At 46.6% G+C, this 23982-nt stretch overlaps 1 protein-coding gene across 1 annotated transcript; it reads right to left on the bottom strand.

Annotated features, from left to right (window-relative positions):
* Positions 1 to 20788: 20788 nt before the first annotated feature.
* On the bottom strand, positions 20789 to 21232 carry LOC147967955 (uncharacterized). The gene has a single exon (XM_087523329.1). It carries the CDS (start codon positions 21230 to 21232, stop codon positions 20789 to 20791), a length of 444 nt encoding a protein of 147 aa, XP_087379455.1.
* Between the last annotated feature and the right edge of the window lie 2750 nt (positions 21233 to 23982).

Here is a 23982-nt window from a genome sequence, read left to right as displayed (position 1 = left end):
TAAATCCCATATACAAGCTTCTGATAATGAGGATATCTTTGCTTTGATGGAGTCAAAACTTCAGAAACATAATATACTGGGCGCTGAACTTTAAAGGCTTTCCCTTCTTCTTCCCGCTCGACCGTAAGTACTGTATTGACAACTTGTCTAGTGGCTGCAATGTAAAGCAGCAAAGGCTCCTTGCTGATTGGGGCAGCAAGCACCGGCTGGGTGGAAAGCAGGGCTTTTAGCTCTGCAAATGCTGCATCAGCTTTAGGGGTCCACTTGAACTTGTCTGACTTCTTCATCAGTCGGTAAAGGGGCAATACTTTTTCACCGAGGCGAGAAATGAATCGACTTAAAGCGGCCAAGCAACCAGTAAGCTTCTGGACATCGTGCACACGCACAGGACGTTTCATTCGGAGTATAGTACCAACTTTCTCTGGGTTGGCGTCGATTCCTCGTTCGGAAACGAGAAAACCGAGTAACTTTCCACCTGGAACTCCGAATGTGCACTTTGATGGATTAAGCTTGATATCATACCTTCTAAGGTTGGCAAAAGTTTCAGCAAGGTCAGTCAGCAGGTCGGAACCTTTCCGTGACTTGACCACAATATCATCCATGTACACTTCCACATTCTGACTGATTTGAGTGAGCAAACACTTCTGAATCATCCTCATGAACGTGGCTCCGGCATTCTTCAGGCCGAATGGCATGGTAACATAACAGAAGCATCTAAATGGAGTGATGAAAGCTATTTTGATCTCGTCGGGTCCATACAGACGGATCTGATGGTACCCGGAATAGGCGTCTAAAAAAGATAGGCGCTCACACCCCGCGGTCGAGTCGACTATCTGGTCGATGCGGGGGAGAGGAAAATGATCTTTCGGGCAGGCCCGATTGATATGTTTGAAGTCAATGCACATGCGAAGCAAGTTGTCCTTCTTGGGGACCATGACAACATTGGCGAGCTACTCGGAGTGGTAAATCTCTCGGATGAACTCAGCTGCTAAGAGTCGAGCTACCTCCTCACCAATGGCCTTTCTCTTCTGGACAGCGGACCGTCGAAGATGTTCCTTGACAGGTTTTATCTTTGGGTCAACTCGTAGGCGATGCTCAGCCAGCCCCCTGGGAACACCTGGCATGTCAGAAGGCTTCCATGCAAAGATGTCCCATTTCTCACGGAGGAACTGGATGAGCGCTTCTTCCTATTTAGAGTCGAGGGTTGTTGAGATATGAGTCGGAGCAGCATTGGGATCGGTCGGGTGAATATGAATCGGATTTGTTTCACCGGACGACTGGAACGCTAACTCCGTAGCGGGCTTCTTGGCTCACAACAAATCACTCGGGTCTGCAGTTTTCTGGTATTCCTGCAGCTCCTCCACTGCCATCTGAGCATCGGTGATTTTTGAGCCTTTCTGAAAACACTCTTCCGCTTTCTTCTGATTGCCGGTGACAGTGATCACACCTTTGGGGCCAGGCATCTTCAATTTGAGGTATACATAACATGGTCGAGCCATGAAACATGCATATGCTGGCCTCCCCAGAATAGCGTGATAAGCACTCTAAAAATCTACGACTTCAAACGTCAACTTTTCTTTGCGGAAATTCTTGGAGTCACCAAAAACTACATCGAGAGAAATCTAACCGAGTGACTCAGCCTTCTTTCCAGGAATGACTCCATGGAAACTCATGTTACTGGTACTGAGTCTGGACATCGGAATGCCCATCCCTTTCAATGTTTCTGCATATAATATGTTCAGGCCACTGCCGCCATCCATCAGAACCTTAGTCAACCGAGTGCCTTCGACAACTGGGTCGACCACCAGCGCCTGCCTCCCAGGGGTGGCTATGTGCGTCGGGTGATCAGACTGGTCAAATGTAATGGCAGTCTGAGACCATTTCGAATAGCTGGGTGTCGCCGGAGCGACCATGTTCACTTCTCGATTGATAACTTTCAATCAACTTTTGCTTTCAACATCAGCAAAAATCATCAGGGTGGAATTGACCTGGGGGTATCCATCATCACTATCCTCTTTGTCCTCAACTTTGTCCGACTCCTTTTCCTTCTCTTTGGGCGGTTTCCCCTGGAACTGCTGAATCAAGAGCCGGCACTGTCGAGTGGTATGCTTCGGGTAGATGAACTTACCTTCTTCATCTTTCTTTGTGTGAATGTGACATGGCAAATCCAAAACATCATTTCCGTCTTGGTCTTTCACTTTCTTGGGTTCCAGGGCCCCTTGGGCTTCCCCTTAAACTTTCCTTGAGTCATAGCGAAGGCTTCTCCAGGAGCAGCTGGCTTGGCTTTCTGCTTGGGCTTCCGACTGGAATTCCGTCCGCCGGTTTCGTGGGCGACTGATTTGTGCTTGCCACTCCGGAGTCTATCCTCTTCTTCACCATTAGCATATTTGGTGGCAATTTCCATCATTCGACTCAGAGACATGTCTCCGGTTCGACTGGATTTCAGGTTCAACTCTTTGTACTTAACGCCTTCCTTGAAGGCACAAACTGCTTGGTGATCAGACACGTTCTCCACCGTGTGATGCAACATGCTCCATCTCTGAATGTAATCCCTCAAAGTTTCATTTGTCTTCTGCACACAAGATTGTAACTCTGTCAACCCTGCTGGTTGTTTGCATGTTCCTTCAAACATTCTGACAAACACTCGGGCGAGATCTTCCCAAGTGTAAATGCTGCTGGGTGCTAACTGATTCAGCCACGCTCTGGCCGAGCCCTCCAACATCAAAGGCAGGTGTTTCATGGCCACTTCATCGTTTCCGCCGCTGATCTGAACAGCCACTCGGTAGTCGTCAAGCCAAGTGTCAGGCTTGGACTCACCAGTGAACTTGCTGACTCCAGTCGCCAACCTGAAGTTGGGAGGAATCACTGCGGCCCTGATGGCCCTGCTAAAACACTCTAGACCTGATACATGCACTCTGCTGCTGGTGGGCGCATCTCTGTCATGACCTTCTCGGTGAGCTCTGTTCCTGTCGACCAGACCTTGAACGAGAATGGATCTCGCGTCAAAGCCTGGTTCCCTGGGGTCAACTGGAATTCTTCGCCCACCGCTGTGAGGGTGCCTGTCATCCCGCTGTCGAGGCACGTGTGATCCACTCCTCGGGGGAGGGGTTGGCACTCGACGACGATCATCATGATCGAGTCGGTGATCATACTGCTCACGGTTTCTGTACTGATCATGTCGGTCTCCCCATCCCTCACGCCTTGGGGCGATCTTGGGCTGTGAGCCGACTGAACTATATCAACAACAGATCTGCTATGGATCCTATTTCGCGACTGAGATACAGCTGTATTTTGGTCGCCTGCTGCCCGGAGTAACGCCCTGATCTACAACAAGCCTCCACCAGCCTCTGATTGGGAAGGCTGAATTGACTCTGCTATACGGGCCGCAGCTGCTAAATTCTGAATCGGAGTTCGATATACCTGAGGAGGTGGAAAGAGCTGTCGTCGACTGGACTCTGGGACCCGCTGTCGAGCACGCTCGTCGAGTGCGCGCTGGAGGTTATCCAGTCGAGTGCGCTCGGCCAAGTTGGCCAGGTGCACCTCTTCCAAGGCCTGAGCCTCGGGATTTTCTCCAATGATAGGAGTGTGAAGTGCATCCATGTTGCGGCGGCGAAGATCTTCCCTCTGCTGAGAGGAGAGGGGCTCGGGGCGGTACTCTTCATGGATGCACGACGGTTCGCCTCCGCCATCGCCACCGTCCTCGGCGGGGAAACCTGGGAGACTGCGAGGTCCATCGACCATCAGGACTTCCGCCGTGGGGTCACTGCTGTCGTACTCGGACGCAGTCTCTATGGAGCGAGTCGACAGATCGAACAAGCCGTAGAGATATTCGTCGGGCTCGATTGCCGCGACTTGGGGGGTGGCCGACTGGCGAGCCACAGCGTGCCTCACCCATCGCTGGAGCCTCGACCGACTGGAACGCTTGCGCCGGTGGGCAGCGGGGAGCGAGGACGTCACAAAGGCCGACCGATACTGAGTCGACGACTGTCGTAGGAGGACGTCGCGGACGCATGCGCGAAAGTGCGTTGCCCCGCAGACGGGAAGCGCGTCGACAGCGAGCGGAGCCTCCTGAAGCCAAGCGGAGTCGTCGGCGATGAACACGAGCACGCCGAGACGGATCTCGCGGCCCTCAGCCAAACCTCCGCCTGAAACCATGATGATGAGAATCGGAAAAATTGCAACTTCTCCAACAAGTCGCTAAGACACCTGCCCCACGGTGGGCGCCAACTGTCGTGGTTCTAAGTTTGACAGTAGTGTAGGGCGTAGGAATGGAGAGGCAAGATCCTAGCTATGGAGTAGTTGTACACACGAGTTTTACGAGTTCAGGCCCTTCTCGGAGGAAGTAATAGCCCTACGTCTCGGAGCCCAGAGGCGGTCGACTAGATTATGTGTATGAGGATTACAGGGGTGCGAACCCTTTACACTGAGGAGGGGGTGGCTTATATAGAGTGCGCCAGACCCCTCCGGCCCTCAGTTATGCAGGGTTTAAAGTACATTAAGGTGGGAGTTACTGGTAACGCCACCAATAAAGTGCCATGATGGCCATAAAGACTACTTAAAGACCGACCGTTTGCACGCAGAGTGACTTTAGACCTTCCGGCCGTCGAGTGATGAACTTCATGGTCGAGTGATGGGATTCATGGTCGAGTGCCTCCAAGCCCGTCGAGTGAGACACTATATAGTCGATTGAAAAGTAATTCTTCCTTGAACGTCTTCTGGTGTTGGGGTGATGTCCTTGGGTAGGCCATTTAATTTAGTTCTATGACCCTACCCTAGGTACATATCTTCATCAGGCGCCCCCCCCCTCCCTAGTGCAATTCGGACCAGCCCATGGGGAGGGGTGCGGCCACCCTTTGGGGCCTTTCTCTCCTTTCCCGTATGGCCCATTAAAGCCCAATACGAATTCCCATAACTCTCCGGTACTCCGAAAAATACCCGAATCACTTGGAACCTTTCCGATGTCCAAATATAGTCGTCCAATATATCGATCTTTACGTCTCGACCATTTTGAGACTCCTCGTTATGTCCCCGATCTCATCCGGGACTCCGAACTACCTTCGGTACATCAAATCACATAAACTCATAATATAACCGTCATCAAAACTTTAAGCGTGCGGACCCTACGGGTTCGAGAACTATGTAGACATGACTTGAGACAATCTCCATTCAATAACCAATAGCGGAACCTGGATGCTCATATTGGCTCCCACGTATTCTACGAAGATCTTTATCGGTCAAACCGCATAACAACATACGTTGTTCCCTTTCTCATCGGTATGTTAGTTGCACGAGATTCGATCGTCGGTATCTCAATACCTAGTTCAATATCGTTACCGGCAAGTCTCTTTACTCGTTCTGTAATACATCATCCCGCAACTAACTCATTAGTTGCAATGCTTGCAAGGCTTATAGTGATGTGCATTACCGAGTGGGCCCAGAGATACCTCTCCGACAATCGGAGTGACAAATCCTAATCCGAAATACGCCAACCCAACAAATACCTTCGGAGACACCTGTAGAGCACCTTTATAATCACCCAGTTACGTTGTGACATTTGGTAGCACACAAAGTGTTCCTCCGGTAAACGGGAGTTGCATAATCTCATAGTCATAGGAACATGTATAAGTCATGAAGAAAGCAATAGCAACATACTAAACGATCGTGTGCTAAGCTAACGGAATGGGTCAAGTCAGACACATCATTCTCCTAATGATGTGATCCCGTTAATCAAATGACAACTCATGTCTATGGCTAGGAAACATAACCATCTTTGATCAACGAGCTAGTCAAGTAGAGGCATACTAGTGACACATTGTTTTGTCTATGTATTCACACATGTACTAAGTTTTCGGTTAATACAATTCTAGCATGAATAATAAACATTTATCATGATATAAGGAAATAAATAATAACATTTATTATTGCCTCTAGGGCATATTTCCTTCAGTCTCACACTTGCACTAGAGTCAATAATCTAGTTGACATCACCATGTGATTCAACATCGATAGTTCACATCTTTATGTGGCTAACACCCATAGTTCACATCGACATGTGACCAATACCCAATGAGTTTACTAGAGTCAGCAATCTAGTTCACATTGCTATGTGATTAATACCCAAAGAGTATTATGGTGTGATCATGTTTTGCTTGTGAGATAATTTTTAGTCAACGGGTCTGCCAAATTCAGATCCGTATGTATTTTGCAAATTTCTATGTAAACAATGCTCCGCACGGAGCTACTCTAGCTAATTGCTCCCACTTTCAATATGTATCTAGATCGAGACTTAGGGTCATCCAGATATGTGTCAAAACTTGCATCGACGTAACTCTTTACGACGAACCTTTTGTCACCTCCATAATCGAGAAACATATCCTTATTCCACTGAGGATAATTTTGACCGCTGTTCAGTGATCTACTCCTAGATCACTATTGTACTCCCTCGCTAAACTCGGTGTAGGGTATACAATAGATCTGGTACACAGCATGCCACACTTTATAGAACCTATGGCTGAGGCATAGGGAATGACTTTCATTCTCTTTCTATCGTCTGCCGTGGTCGGGCTTTGAGTCTTACTCAATTTCACACCTTGTAACACAGGCAAGAACTCTTTCTTTGACTGTTCCATTTTGAACTACTTCAAAATCTTGTCAAGTTATGTATTCATTGAAAAAACTTATCAAGCGTCTTGATCTATCTCTATAGATCTTGATGCTCAATATGTAAGCAGCTTTACCGAGGTCTTTCTTTGAAAAACTCCTTTCAAACACTCCTTTATGCTTTGTAGAATAATTCTACATTTTTTACGATCAACAATATGTCATACACATATACTTATCAGAATTGATGTAGTGCTCCCACTCACTTTCTGGTAAATACAGGCTTCATCGTAAGTCTGTATAAAACTATATGCTTTGATCAACTTATCAAAGCGTATGTTCCAACTCCGAGATGCTTGCACCAGTCCATAGATGGATCGCTGGAGCTTGCATATTTTGTTAGCACCTTTAGGATTGACAAAACCTTTTGGTTGCATCATATACAACTCTTCTTTAAAAAAAGACATTAAGGAATGCAGTTTTGTTTATCCATTTGCCAGATTTCATAAATGCGGCAATTGCTAACATGATTCGGACAGACTTAAGCATAGATACGAGTGAGCAAATCTCATCGTAGTCAACACCTTGAACTTGTCGAAAAACCTTTTGCAACAATTCTAGCTTTGTAGATAGTAACACTACTATCAGCGTCCGTCTTCCTCTTGAAAATCCATTTAATCTCAATGGCTCACCGATCAACGGGCAAGTCAATCAAAGTCCGTACTTTGTTCTCATACATGGATCCCATCTCAGATTTCATGGCCTCAAGCCATTTTACGGAATATGGGCTCATCATCGCTTCCTCATAGTTCGTAGGTTCGTCATGGTCAAGTAACATGACCTCCAGAACAGGATTACTGTACCACTCTGGTGCGGATCTCACTCTGGTTTACCTACGAGGTTCGGTAGTAACTTGATCTGAAGTTACATGATCATCATCATTAGCTTCCTCACTAATTGGTGTAGTAGTCATAGGAACAGATTTCTGCGATGAACTACTTTCCAATAGGGGAGCAGGTACAGCTACCTCATCAAGTTCTACTTTCCTCCCACTCACTTCTTTCGAGAGAAACTCCTTCTCCAGAAAGATTCCGAATTTAGCAACAAAAGTCTTGCCTTCGGATCTGTGATAGAAGGTGTACCCAACCGTCTCCTTTGGGTATCCTATGAAGACACATTTCTCCGATTTGGGTTCAAGCTTATCAGGATGAAACTTTTTCACATAAGCATCGTAGCCCCAAATTTTAAGAAACGACAACTTTTGGTTTCTTGCCAAACCAAAGTTCATAAGGTGACGTATCAACGGATTTAGATGGTTCCCTATTTAACGTGAATACAGCTGTCTCTAATGCATAACCCCAAAACTATAGTGGTAAATCGGTAAGAAACATCATAGATCGCACCATATCTAATAAAGTACGGTTATGACGACCGGACACACCATTATGCTGTGGTGTTCCAGGTGGCACGAATTTTTGAAACTATTCCACATTGTTTTAATTGAAGACCAAACTCGTAACTCAAATATTTGTCTCCGCGATCAGATCGTAGAAACTTTATTTTCTTGTCACGATGATTTTCCACTTCACTCTGAAATTCTTTGAACTTTTCAAATGTTTCAGACTTATGCTTCATCAAGTAGATATACCCATATCTGCTCATATCATCCGTGAAGGTCAGAAAATAATGATACCCACTGCGAGCCTTAACACTCATCAGATTGCATACATCAGTATGTATTATTTCCAACAAGTCAATTGCTCGCTCCATTGTTCAGGAGAACGGAGTCTTAGTCATCTTGCCCATAAGGCATGGTTCGCAAGCATCAAGTGATTCATAATCAAGTAATTTCCAAAATCCCATCAGCATGGAGTTTCTTCATGCGCTTTACATCAATATGACCTAAACGGCAGTGCCACAAATAAGTTGCACTATCATTATTAACTTTGCATCTTTTGGCTTCAATATTATGAATATGTATATCATTACGATCGAGATCCAACAAACCATTTTCGTTGGTGTGTATGACCATAGAAGGTTTTATTCATGTAAACAGAACAACAATTGTTCTCTAACTTAAATGAATAACCGTATTGCAATAAACATGATCGAATCATATTCATGCTCAACGCAAACACCAAATAACACTTATTTAGGTTCAACACTAATCCCAAAAGTATAGGGAGTGTGCGATGATGATCATATCAATCCTGGAACCACTTCCAACACACATCGTCCTTCACCCTTAACTAGTCTCTGTTTATTCTGCAACTCCTGTTTTAAGTTACTACTCTTAGCAACTAAACTAGTGTCAAATACTGAGGGGTTGCTATAAACACTAGTAAAGTACACATCAATAACATGTATATCAAATATACTTTTGTTCACTTTGCCATCCTTCTTATCCGCCAATTATTTGGGGTAGTTCTTCTTCCACTGACCAGTCCTTTTGCAGTAGAAGCACTCAGTCTCAGGCTTAGGTCCAAAATTTGGGCTTCTTCACTTGAGCAGCACCTTGCTTGTCGTTCTTCTTGAAGTTCCCCTTCTTCCCTTTGCCCTTTTCTTGAAACTAGTGGTCTCGTCAACCATCAACACTTGATGTTTTTCTTGATTTCTACCTTCGTCGATTTCAGCATTACGAAGAGCTTGGGAATTGTTTCTGTTATCCCTTGCATATTATAGTTCATCACGAAGTTCTACTAACTTGGTGATGGTGACTAGAGAATTCTGTCAATCACTATTTTATCTGGAAGATTAACTCCCACTTGATTCAAGCGATTGTAGTACCCAGACAATCTGAGCGCATGCTCACTAGCTGAGCTATTCTCCTCCATCTTTTAGCTATAGAACTTCTTGGAGACTTCATATCTCTCAACTCGGGTATTTGCTTGAAATATTAACTTCAACTCCTGGAACATCTCATATGGTCCATGACGTTCAAAATGTCTTTGAAATCCCGATTCTAAGTCGTTAAGCATGGTGCACTAAACTATCAAGTAGTCATCATATTGAGCTAGCCAAACGTTCATAATGTCTGCATCTGCTCCTGCAATAGGTCTGCCACCTAGCGGTGCATCAAGGACATAATTCTTCTGTGCAGCAATGAGGATAAACCTCAGATCACGGATCCAATCCGCATCATTGCTACTAACATCTTTCAACTTAGTTTTCTCTAGGAACATATCAAAAATAAAACAGGGGAGCTAAACGTGAGCTATTGATCTACAACATAGATATGCTAATACTACCAGGACTAAGTTCATGATAAATTTAAGTTCAATTAATCATATTACTTAAGAACTCCCACTTAGATAGACATTCCTCTAATCCTCTAAGTGATCACGTGATCCAAATCAACTAAACCATGTCCGATCATCACGTGAGATGGAGTAGTTTCAATGGTGAACATCACTATGTTGATCATATCTACTATATGATTCACACTCGACCTTTCGGTCTCTGTGTTCCGAGGCCATATCTTTATATACGCTAGGCTCGTCAAGTTTTAACCCGAGTATTCTGCGTGTGCAAAACTGGCTTGCACCCGTTGTAGATGGACGTAGAGCTTATCACACCCGATCATCACATGGTGTCTGGGCACGACGAACTTTGGCAACGGTGCATACTCAGGGAGAACACTTTTATCTTGAAATTTAGTGAGAGATCATCTTATAATGCTACCGTCAATAAAAGCAAGATAAGATGCATAAAAGATAAACATCACATGGAATCAATATAAGTGATATGATATGGCCATCATCATCTTGTGCTTGTGATCTCCATCTCCGAAACACCGTCATGATCACCATCGTCACCGGCGCGATACCTTGATCTCCATCGTAGCATCGTTGTCGTCTCGCCAATCTTATGCTTCAACGATTATCGCTACCGCTTAGTGATAAAGTAAAGCATTGCAGGGCGATTGCATTGCATACAATAAAGCGACAACCATATGGCTCCTGCCAGTTGCCGATAACTCGGTTACAAAACATGATCATCTCGTACAATAAAATTTAGCATCATGTCTTGACCATATCACATCACAACATGCCCTGCAAAAACAAGTTAGACGTCCTCTACTTTGTTGTTGCAAGTTTTACGTGGCTGCTATGGGCTTAGCAAGAACCGTTCTTACCTACACATCAAAACCACAACGATAGTTTGTCAAGTTGGTGCTGTTTTAACCTTCGCAAGGACCGGGCGTAGCCACACTCGGATCAACTAAATTGAGAGAGACAGACACCCGCCAGTCACCTTTAAGCAACGAGTGCTCGCAACGGTGAAACCAGTCTCGCGTAAGCGTACGCGTAATGTCGGTCCGGGCCGCTTCATCTCACAATACCGCCGAACCAAAGTATGACATGCTGGTAAGCAGTATGACTTATATCGCCCACAACTCACTTGTGTTCTACTCGTGCATATAACATCAAAGCATAAAACCTAGCTCGGATGCCACTTTTGGGGAACGTAGTAATTTCAAAAAAATTCCTACGCACACGCAAGATCATGGTGATGCATAGCAACGAGAGGGGAGAGTGCTGTCTATGTACCCTCGTAGACCGGCAACGGAAGCGTTGACACAACGTAGAGGAAGTAGTCGTACGTCTTCCCGATCCGACCGATCCAAGTACCGAACGTACGGCACCTCCGAGTTCAGCACACGTTCAGCTCGATGACGTCCCTCGAAACTCCGATCCAGCCGAGTGTTGAGGGAGAGTTTCGTCAGCACAATGGTGTGGTGATGATAATGATGTTCTACCGACGCAGGGCTTTGCCTAAGCACCGCTACGATATTATCGAGGTGGATTATGGTGGAGGGGGGCACCGCACACGGCTAAGAGATCCAAGGGATCAATTGTTGTGTCTATGGGGTGCCCCCCTGCCCCCGTATATAATGGAGCAAAGGGGGTGGTTCCCGGCCAAGGGAGAGGCGCACCAAGGACTCCTCCTTTCCTTGTTGGAGTAGGAGAAGGGAAGGGACAAGGAGAAAGAAGGAAGGGGGCGCCACCCCTCCCTAGTCCAATTCGGACCAGCCCATGGGGAGGGGTGCGGCCACCCTTTGGGGCCTTTCTCTCCTTTCCCGTATGGCCCATTAAGGCCCAATACGAATTCCCGTAACTCTCCGGTACTCCGAAAAATACCCGAATCACTCGGAACCTTTCCGATGTCCGAATGTAGTCGTCCAATATATCGATCTTTACGTATCGACCATTTAGAGACTCCTCGTCATGTCCCCGATCTCATCCGAGACTCCGAACTACCTTCGGTACATCAAATCACATAAACTCATATTATAACCGTCATCAAAACTTTAAGCGTGTGGACCCTATGGGTTCGAGAACTATGTAGACATGACTTGAGACAATCTCCGGTCAATAACCAATAGCGGAACCTGGATGCTCATATTGGCTCCCACATATTCTACGAAGATCTTTCTCGATCAAACCGCATAACAACATATGTTGTTCCCTTTGTCATCGGTATGTTACTTGCCCGAGATTCGATCGTCGGTATCTCAATACCTAGTTCAATCTTGTTAAAGCCAAGTCTCTTTACTCGTTATGTAATACATCATCCCACAACTAACTCATTAGTTGCAATGCTTGCAAGGCTTATAGTGATGTGCATTACCGAGTGGGCCCAGAGATACCTCTCCGACAATCGGAGTGACAAATCCTAATCCGAAATACGCCAACCCAACAAATACCTTCGGAGACACCTGTAGAGCACCTTTATAATCACCCAGTTACGTTGTGACATTTGGTAGCACACAAAGTGTTCCTACGGTAAACGGGAGTTGCATAATCTCATAGTCATAGGAACATGTATAAGTCATGAAGAAAGCAATAGCAACATACTAAACGATCGTGTGCTAAGCTAACGGAATGGGTCAAGTCAATCACATCATTCTCCTAATGATGTGATCCCGTTAATCAAATGACAACTCATGTCTATGGCTAGGAAACATAATCATCTTTGATCAACGAGCTAGTCAAGTAGAGGCATACTAGTGACACATTGTTTTGTCTATGTATTCACACATGTACTAAGTTTCCGGTTAATACAATTCGAGCATGAATAATAAACATTTATCATGATATAAGGAAATAAATAATAACATTTATTATTGCCTCTAGGGCATATTTCCTTCACATAGTTAGTACCTAGATGGCTTCTTCTCTCTTTTTGGATCTCAATACAATGTTCTCCCCCTCTCTCATGGAGATCTAATCGATGTAATCTTCTTTTTGCGGTGTGTTTGTTGAGACCGATGAATTGTGGGTCTATGATCAAGTCTATCTATGAACAATATTTGAATCTTCTCTGAATTCTTTTATGTATGATTGGTTATCTTTGCAAGTCTCTTCGAATTATCAGTTTGGTTTGGCCTACTAGATTGATTTTTCTTGCAATGGGAGAAGTGCTTAGCTTTGGGTTCAATCTTGCGGTGTCCTTTCCCAGTGACAGCAGGGGCAGCAAGGCACATATTGTATTGTTGCCATCGAGGATAACAAGATGGGGTTTTTATCATATTGCATGAATTTATCCCTCTACATCATGTCATCTTGCTTAAGGCGTTACTCTGTTTTCTTGAACTTAATACTCTAGATGCATGCTGGATAGCAGTCGATGTGTGGAGTAATAGTAGTAGATGCAGGCAGGAGTCGGTCTACTTGTCTCGGATGTGATGCCTATATACATGATCATACCTAGATATTCTCATAACTATGCTTAATTATGTCAATTGCTCAACAGTAATTCGTTCACCCACCGTAAAATACTTATGCTTTTGAGAGAAGCCACTAGTGAAATCTATGGCCCCGGGGTCTATTCTCATCATATTAATCTTCCATCACTTTATTATAGCTTTGCTATTTTACTTCGCTTTTACTTTACTTTGCATCTTTATCATAAAAATACCAAAAACATTATCCTATCATATCTATCAGATCTCACTCTCGTAAGTGACCGTGAAGGGATTGACAACCCCTTATCGCGTTGGTTGCGAGGATTTATTTGTATTGTGCAGGTACAAGGTACTCGCGCGTAGCCTCCTACTGGATTGATACCTTGGTTCTCAAAAACTGAGGGAAATACTTATGCTACTGTGCTGCATCACCCTTTCCTCTTCAAGGAAATCCAACGCAGTGCTCAAGAGGTAGCATCGTACTCCCCTCCGCGTGGGAAACAACTGCCGAGTCTTCCCTGCCTCCGTGTCATTCCCTTCCTAGGCCTCGCCACCGTCCACCGCCCTGGTGCTCTCGGCGTAGCCTGGTCAACGTGGTCAACGACCGACATGCATCTGAAGTGGACTGTACGTGGAGAGGCTGACAGCTGGGTCCACGGCCGCACGCAAGGAAATGCCTCCTTATTATGCGCAAAATAATGATTCTTTCACCTGACATCTGGGACCCACCGAAAGGGCCTCTGTATTTCGCGAAAAAAACATTACCGCCGCTGACAGCTTGGACCCACCAGCTATATATTCGCATGCAAGGAAGTGCCTCCTTATTATGCACAAAAAATGAATACTCCCCCTGCTAGCTGGGACTCAGTATAGTGGAAGGCTGACTTGTGGGCCTACTAAGTTGACGGGGATGGAGGGCTTTGTCAACTTAGTCAATATGCACGATTCTAGGACCATACGATGTCCATCCAACGGCCGTAGTGCTTCTTCCACCTCTGGTCTTCTTGCTCCAGCCGCCCAAACCAGCGCCGGTCGTGCCTCGTGCTCCTGCCTCCCGTGGCCGGCTGCGATGTGGCTGAGGCCTCACCGCCCCCTACTAATCCCACCGCTGGCCAGGCCATCCCTCTACTCACCCACACCCCCTGTTATTCTGCGGTGACGGCAGCCTCACACCGCAGCGAACCTGTGAACCCTCATACTCCTCTACGCGTGGGCATCCACTGCCGCGTCTTCCCCGGCTCCGCGTCGTCCCCTTCCTAGGCCTCGCCGTCGTCCACCGCCCTGGTGCTCTCGACGCGGCGTGGTCAAGGAACGGCTTCCATCGGACGTGGACTGTACGTGGAGAGGCTGACAGCTGGGTCCACGGCCGCAGCAAGGAAGTACCTCCTTATTATGTGCAAAATAATTATTCCTCCACCTGATAGCGGGGATCCACCAGACGGGCCACCGTATTTCGCGAAAAAAACGTTCCCCCTGACTGCTGGGACCTACCAGCTACATCTTCGCACGCAAGGAAGTGCGTCCGGGCAAAAAAAACGATTCGCCCCCTGACTGCTGCGACCCACCAGCTACATCTTCGCACGCAAGGAAGTGTGTGACAGTCGGGACCCACCTGGTCGAAGCGTACGTAGCGTTGTCATTCTGGTCGCGAACATGTACGTACATACTGGTCGATGTAAAGGTGCACACGTGTCATAGTAGAGGCGCGCACATAGCATGTACACGTACGTATAGCGGCCAGTGTGCAAGAAAGAAAATACGGCCACGTACGTACATACAGGCAGGGTTTCGAATTCCTACTCGCGCATACATACGGCCAGGGCTCGTGTACATGGCTGGGTCCGAACGGAGAAACAGCATCATCGTCGTGTTCATGGGGAGCCAACCGGCTGGGTCAAAACGGAATGCGTCGTCGTGTTCATCGGGAGGGCTTGGACGAAACAGTCGATGGAAACGAGGCATGTCGTACCGCAGAATGGAGGAAACAGCCTTGTGTTTGACCGGCCACGTTCGAAACGGGATCCTGTTCATCGGGAGGGGTCTGGCGTACCGCAAAATGGAGGAAACGTACCTCCTACGGTCGAAACAGGGGTCCTGTTTATCGGGAGGGGTGTGGCGTACCGCAAAACGGAGGAAACGGACTTGTGTTGGAGCGCTACGGTCAAAATGGGGGTCCTGTTCATCGGGAGGGGTGTGGCATACCGCAAAACGGGACTCCATGGGATACTGTTCATCTCCACAGATGACCCCCTCCAGCCTCCACGGGCTACTGTTCATCCACCGTCGACCTCCTCCAGCCTCCACCTGCGACTGTTCATCCACGGGCTCCTGTTCATCCAGCCTCCACCGCGCGCTACTCCACCGGCTACTGTTCAACCAGCCCTCTCCACGGGCTCCTGTTCAACCACCCCTCCACAGGCTACTGTTCATCCTGCCCTCCACCGTCTACTGTTCATCCTACCCTCCACGGGGTGGTCCTGTTCATCCAGCCCTCCACGGGGTCCTGTTCATCTAGCCCCAACCGGCTCGATCGATCGGGGTACTGTTCATCCAGAGGCAACACCACGGGGTCTTGTTCATCCACCCCCTTCGGGAACTGTTCATCCAACCCCCCTCCCTGCAACGCTCACTGTTCATCCAGATGCAGCATCGATCGGCTTCAGTTAGCAGCAGTAGCGAAGGAATCGCTCGATCGGGTTCAGTTAACAGCCATCGATCGATCGCTCGGGTTCAGTAATGCGTAGCCTGCAGTTCAATCGCTCGGGTTCAGTTAGAGCCCAACGCCTCGCACACACGTGCGTACGTACGAGAGAAACGCGCATCGCTTGGCCCACGACCACCCACCGTAACTGGGGACTCCCCGATATTTTCCGCGCCCTCGCTTCAACCACGGTTTTTTCCGTCATGGATGGCCCAAAGAATGTCATGCAGCTGACAAAAAGCCCATTTTCTATCATGATTTTTTGTCATATAAATAGGACCCCACCACATCTATGATGATACCGGGTTTTGTCACAATTATCGTCATAGAAGTGTCATAAGTATGACAAAAAAAAATTCGTTCGGCCCAAAATGTCACGGATGTGTCTTTTTTTTGTAGTGATACTTATTGCAAAAATATATTAGTTATCGAAACGAAGTACTACGCGCATGCTCATAGGGGGATAGATTGGTAGGAAAAGACCATTGCTCGTCCCCGACCGCCACTCATAAGGAAGACAATCAATAAATAAATCATGCTCCGACTTCATCACATAACGGTTCACCATACGTGCATGCTACGGGAATCACAAACTTTAGAACAAGTATTTCTAAAATTCACAACTACTCAACTAGCATGACTCTATATCACCATCTTCATATTTCAAAACAATTATCAAGTATCAAACTTCTCTTAGTATTCAATGCACTTTATAGTTTTTATCTTGGATGCCTATCATATTAGGACTAATTTTATAACCAAAGCAAATTACCATGTTGTTCTAAGGACTCTCAAAATAATATAAGTGAAGCATGAGAGATCAATAATTTCTATAAAATAAAACTACCACCGTGCTCTAAAAGATATAAGTGAAGCACTTGAGCAAAAACTATATAGCTCAAAAGATATAAGTGAAGCACATTGAGTATTCTAACAAATTCCGAATCATGTGTGTCTCTCTCAAAAGGTGTGTACAACAAGGATGATTGTGGTGAACTAAAAAGCAAAGACACAAATCATACAAGACGCTCCAAGCAAAACACATATCATGTGGTGAATAAAAATATAGCTCCAAGTAAAGTTACCGATGGACGAAGACAAAAGAGGGGATGCCTTCCGGGGCATCCCCAAGCTTAGGCTTTTGGGCTGTCCTTAGATTTTACCTTGGGGTGCCCTGGGCATCCCCAAGCTTAGGCTATTGCCACCCCTTGTTTCATAATCCATCAAATCTTTACGCAAAACTTGAAAACTTCACAACACAAAACTTAACAGAAAATCTCGTGAGCTCCGTTTGCGGAAAAAAAACACCACTTCAAGGTACTGTAATGAACTCATTCTTTATTTATATTGGTGTCAAACCTACTGTATTTCAACTTTTCTATAGTTCATAAGCTCCATTACTACCCATAGATTCATTAAAATAAGCAAACAACACACGAAAAACAAAATCTGTCAAAAACAGAACAGTCTGTAGTAATCTGTAACTAACACAAACTTCTGGAACTCCAAATATTCTAAAATAAATTGCTGGACGTGAGGAATTTATCTATTAATCATCTTCAAAAATAATCAACTAAATATCTTTCTCCAGTAAAAAGTTGAAGCTAATCTCGTGAGAGCTAAAGTTTCTGTTTTTTTACAGCAAGATCAAAAAGACTTTACCCAAGTCTTCCTAAAGGTTCTACTTGGCACAAACACTAATTGAAACACAAAAACACATCTAACCAGAATCTAGATGGATTATTTATTCCTAAATAGACCCAAAAAGCAAAAAACTAAAATAAAATTGGGTTGCCTCCCAACAAGCGCTATCATTTAACGCCCCTTGCTAGGCATAAAAGCGAGGATAGATCTAGGTATTGCCATCTTTGGTAGGCAATTCTTTAATAAGACACCTATAACCCCTAGGAGTTTCTTCCTTTTTATTAATTATCAAACTTCTAGGCACGAAATCGAGAAAATAATTTGTAGCAAAAGGTTCCTTAAGGATAGCAAGAAAGTTGGGGTGAACACTTATGGATTTGAGGTCCGCATTTCCCTTATTAGAAGTTTCACCCTTATTTTTAGGAACATACATCAATTTGGCAATCTTAGAATTAGAAGGAGTGTTTTTCACAGAAGAAAAGGCCGACCCTAGGTTGGTAATAATATCCTCCATTTTATCAATTCTAGTGGAATCTTGATCTATCTGTTCATTAACCGTAGGTTCCTTTTCTTTAAAAAAATTAAGAGCAACTCCTACCTTAGATCCGTATTGGGTAATTTGGTTGTGGATCTTGCTATAAAAATTTTCAATCAACTCTACAGTGGCAACCTTATTTTCAATAATTTCAAGCCATTGCATCACATGTTCCAAAGTTAAAATAGTTCCATTAACCAAAAGAGGTGATGGGCCGAACAAATCTATCATAGCATTATAAGAATCAAAAGCATGGCTACCCAAGAAATTCCCTCCAGTAATGGTATCAAGAATATATCTATTACAAGGAGTGATGCCTACATAAAAATTGCGAAGAAGAACGTAAGTAGATTGCTTCCTAGTAGATCTATTTTGCGCATTGAAAATTCTATACCAAGCATCTTTTAGATTTTCTTCCTCCCTTTGTTTAAAATTAAGAACTTCATTCTCGGGAGACAAAGGAGTAGATAAAGGACTAGCCATAACGAGGAAGCAAGCGGAAAAGAGGCGAACGGAAAAGAGGGCGAAATAAAACGGCAAGGGTGAAGTGAGGGAGAGGAAAACGAGAGGCAAATGGCAAATAATGTAATGCGAGGGATAAGAATTTGTGATGGGTGCTTGGTATGTGTTGACTTGTGCGTAGACTCCCCGGCAACGGCGCCAAAAATGGCTCGTTGTCGGGAGATCAAATCTTGACTTGACTTGGTGCACACCTCCCCGGCAACGGCGCCAGAAATCCTTCTTGCTACCTCTTGAGCATTGCATTGGTTTTCCCTTGAAGAGGAAAGGGTGATGCAGCAAAGTAGCGTAAGTATTTCCCTCAGCTTTTGAGAATCAAGGTATCAATCCAGTAGGAGGCCACACGCAAGTCCCTTGTACCTACACAAACAAATAAGAACCTTGCAACCAACACGATAAAGGGGTTGTCAATCCCTTCACGGCCACTTGCAAAAGTGAGATCTGATAGAGATGATAAGATAATATTTTTGGTATTTTTATGATAAAGATTAAAAGTAAATATTGCAAAGTAAACAAAGATAGAAATAGCTTGTTGTTGGGAGATTAATATGATGGAAAATAGACCCGGGGCCATAGGTTTCACTAGTGGCTTCTCTCAAGATAGGGTAAGTATTACAGTGCCAACACATTACTTGTCCGGCTGCAGGAAGCATTACATAGTACAAGGCGGCAAGTCCTCGGGTCGACTGGTCGAACCCGGTGCCAGGCGGACAAACGAAATAACACATTCATAGGCATAATACTTATCATATAGAAAAAAGAGGGCAGTCCCCGAGCTCTTCTCGGGGGACCCGGAGTCTTTGTACTTAATACAAAAGTTGGCGTGGTACATACTACATCAACTGTAAAACCTTCGGAGGAGATTTGCATTCCATGGTCGCTCTGTCTCCTTGCCGGAGTCGTCTCTTTTGCGTGCTCGAGGCTTCTGAGCATCGATCAGGTAGTAGGAGTCCTTGCCCAACACCTTGCTGATGATGAAGGGGCCTTCCCAAGGTGCCGAGAGCTTGTGTTGGCTCGCTGTTCGCTGGATCAGCCGGAGCACAAGGTCTCCCTCTTGGAAGGATCTTGGCTTGACCTTCCGGTTGTAGTATCGGCGCGGGCTCTGCTGGTAGATGGTGGACCGGCTGAGTACCAACAGCCGGCCCTCTTCCAGCAGATCGACGCCGTCTTCTCATGCTTCTTTTTCCTCCTCTTCGGTGTACATGGTGACTCGAGGGGAGTCGAAATCTATGTTCGTCGGGATGATGACTTTGGCACTGTAGACGAGGAAGAAAGGCGTGAAGCCAGTTGACTTGTTCGGAGTTGTGCGTAGACTCCAGAGGACGGCCGGCAGCTCGTCGAGCCAACAGCCGGCCGACCGCTCCAGAGGCTCGACCAGTCGGGGCTTGATGTCGAACAAAATGAGGCCGTTTGCTCGCTTCACCTGGCCGTTTGACTGCGGATGGGCAATGGACACTAGGTCTAGTCAGATGCCCTGTGTCGCGCAGAAACGGGCCAAGGCGCCTTTGGCAAAGTTTGTGCCGTTGTCGGTGATGATGTTGTGTGGTATGCCATACCGGATGGTGATGTCGGAGATGAAGGTCACATCAGTCGGACCGTTCAACTTCTTAATTGGCTTTGCTTCTATCCACTTGGTGAACTTGTCCACCGCGACAAGTAGATGAGTCATGCCGCCGCGTGCTGTCTTAAATGGTCCCACCATATCCAGCTCCCAGACAGCGAAGGGCCAAGCAATGGGGATGGTCTTGAGTGCAGAAGCCGGCCGATGTGGCTTGGAGCGGAACTTCTGGCACCCTTTGCATTTCTGGACCAAGTCTTTGGCGTCTTCTAGAGCAGTCGGCCAGAAAAAACCATGGAGGAAAACTTTGGCCACAAGTGCTCTTGAAGCGGCGTGGTGACCACACTCACCTTGATGGATATCTTTGAGGATTGCTTGGCCTTGCTCTGGCTCCACGCAGCTCTGGTAAACACCAGTGACACTGCGCCTCACGAGTTCTCTGTTGACGATGGTGTATGTTGCTACCCGATGTTGCACTTGCCGGGCCGAGATCTCGTCAGTCGGCAGCTCTTTGTTCACCAGAAAGTTGAGGATGGGCTGAGCCTAGGAAGGTGCTGCAATTTCTTCGACTGCTAGGACTGCTACTTGCACGAGGGCGGTTGGGCCGGGAGGCGGCGGGTTGGAGTCGGCTGCCGTTTGCTGAGTCGATGAAGTCCCCGAGCCGACTGCTGAAGTCCCCGGGCTGGGTGCGATTGCTGCAGTCCCCGAGTCACCTGCCGAGTTCCCCATGCCGGCTGCTGGGGTCCTCAAGTCGGATCCGACTGCTTCAGGAGGAGCCGGCACAAAGATGGAATCCGACTCTGGCGATGGCTTGACAGACAGCTTGAGGAGGCGTTGCAGGGCGACGCCGGCTGGTATTGCTTGCCGGGTAGAGCCGATTCGCGCCAAGGCGTCAGCTTGCTCATTGTCATTTCTTGACACATGGAGGAACTTGCACCCTTCAAAGTATCCACTAAGTTTCTCAACGAGGAAGCGGTAGCTGGCCATATTTGCATCCTTGGCGTCCCAGTCGCCAAACGACTGTTGGACCACCAAGTCGAAATCACCATAGCACAGGATCCGGCGAATGCCGAGTTCCTTGGCAAGCTGAAGCCCGTGAATGAGTGCTTCGTATTCAGCAATGTTGTTGGAGGCGGCAAAATGGATTTGCAGCACATATCTGAGCTTGTCGCCTTTGGGAGAGGTGAGGACGATGTCGGCTCCCAAACTGGTGCACATCTTGGAACCATCAAAGTGCATTCACCAATGGGTGGAGTCTGGCGCTGGCGGCAGGCACTGGGTCTTGGCCCAGTCGACGAGGAAGTCGGCCAGTGCTTGTGACTTGATGGCGGCGCGAGGTTGGTAGTAGATGGTGTAGGGGGCCAAATCTATAGCCCATTTGGCAACTCGGCCTAAAGCATCCCGGCTTCCAATGATCTCGGCAAGTGGGGCAGTGCAAACCACAGTGATTTGGTGCTCTTGAAAATGTGGCTTCAGTTTCTTGGCGGCAAAGTGCACGCCGTAGCACATCTTCTGGGAGTGGGAGTAGTTCTGCTTGGAGGCGGACAACACTTCACTCATGTAATACACCGACCTCTGGACTGGTAATGCTTTGCCTTCTTCCTTGCGCTCCACAACTATGACTGTGCTGACCACCTGACTGGTAGCGGCGATATAGAGGAGCATGGGCTCCTTAGGAGTCGGAGCCTCCAAGACAGGCGGATTGGTCAACATCTTCTTTAGCTGGAGAAAAGCTTCATCCGCCTTGTCGTTCCACTCGAAAAAGTGGTCTTCTTCATGAGCTGGTACAGGGGAAGAGCCTTCTCACCCAGCCGACTGATGAAATGGCTGATGGATGCCAAGCAGCCGGTGAATTTTTGCACGTCCGGCAGTCAGGTGGGCACCTCCATCCTCTCGATGGCCTTGATCTTCACAGGGTTGCACTCTATGCCACGCTCTGAGACCAGGAAGCCAAGAAGCTGGCCGGCTAGTACTCCAAAGACGCATTTCTCCGGGTTGAGCTTGATCTGGAATCGGCGCAATTTTTCAAAGGTCTCCTTGAGGTCTTCTAGCAGCGTTCCATGCTTCTCCGTCTTCACCACAACATTGTCCACATAGACGTGGGCGTTTCTGCCGAGTTGCTTGAGGAGACACTTCTGCATGCAACGCTGAAACGTGGCGCCGGCATTTCTCAAGCCGAACGTCATGGTCAGGTAACAAAAGGCTCCGAATGGCGTGATGAAGGTGGTCTTCAGCCTGTCGGCCGGGTTCAGCTTGATCTGATGATACCCTGAGTATGCATCCAAAAAACTCAACAGCTCGCATCCAGCTGTGGAGTCTATCACTTCGTAGATTCTTGGTAACGCAAAGGGGTCTTTGGGGTAAGCTTGTTTGAGGCTGTATAATCAATACACATCTGCCACTGCTTGTTCTTCTTCAGCACTAGGACTAGGTTGGCTAACCATTCTGGAAAGAACACCTCCATGATGAAGCCGGCTACTAGAAGCCAGGCTATCTCTTCTCCAACAACTCTTCTCTTCTCATCCGACAGGCGGCGCAAGGGTTGCCTGACTGGCTTGGCATCAGACCGGACATGTAGCTTGTGCTCGACGAAATCCGTCGGAACACCCGGCATGTCCTTGGGAGACCATGCAAAGATGTCCCGATTCTCACAGAGGAAATCAACGAGCTCGCTTTCCTATTTGCTGTCAAGGTTTGCACCTATGATAGCATGCCTCTCCGGGTGCTCCGGGTCCAAGGGTATCTTCTTCGTTTCTTTCGCCGGCTTGAACGAGCCCTCGGCTTCCGACTCCTTGGGGTTGGGCTACATCTCCGGCTGCTTGGCTGCCATTGCCACAACCCGGTCCAGGAGCCGCTTCACGGCCGCGATCACGAGGGACTCGGCTAGTCGGCTGCTGTGTGCTACACAGGCGGACGACTTCTTGTAGTCCCCGGTTATGGTTAGGATTCACTTGGTGCTTGGCATCTTCATCTTGAGGTAGGCATAGTGGGGGACCGCCATGAACTTGGCCAGAGCAGGCCGGCCAAGTGGCGCATGGTAGGGGCCAGGGCCGGGCGAGCAAAATCCGGGGCCCTGTGCCAAACTAAAAAATGGGGCCCTATCTCACTAAAAAATTAACCTAACAAGCAATTATAATGTATATATTAATATATATCAAGCATAATTTTTTCATAATATATATAATATAATGTCTTACATAACAATTGGACGTATAAAAAATCATACCTATTCAACTCCCGACTGCTATTTATTTGAAAAACTTCATTCTTTTAGTATTCTTTGATATGAAATCTTCAATGATATCCTCGTAATCAATCTTCTCCAACACTTCACTCTCAAGTGCTATTGTGGCCAAATCATTGAGTCTTTGTTGTGTCATAGTAGTACGCATATAGGACTTCAATAGCTTCAACTTAGAAAAACTTCTTTCTACCGATGCAATTGTCACAGGAATGGTCAACAGAACTCTATATGCAATACTTGCATTGGGAAAACAGTCATGCCACTTTAAAAAATTCAGAATTTCAACAGGTCCGATATTTTCTTTTGGCATGAAATTTTGAAGGAACTTCAACTCAACAAATAGATCATTGGCATCAATATCAGATTGTTTATCCTTCATAAGGGCGGCCTCAAGATTAACACAAGAAGATTTCAAACTATCCTTATCCAATGAACGCAATGTTTCAGAGGTAAATAAGAAACCAAAAAATTTATAGTAACCTTGATATTGCTC

This window comes from Triticum urartu, chromosome 5A (genome assembly GCF_056163025.1).
Source record: "Triticum urartu cultivar PI428250 chromosome 5A, HENAU_Tu73, whole genome shotgun sequence".
Lineage (NCBI taxonomy): Eukaryota > Viridiplantae > Streptophyta > Magnoliopsida > Poales > Poaceae > Triticum > Triticum urartu.
The sequence above is the reverse complement of the archived record's forward strand: the minus strand, read 5'-3'. Positions and strand labels throughout refer to the sequence as shown.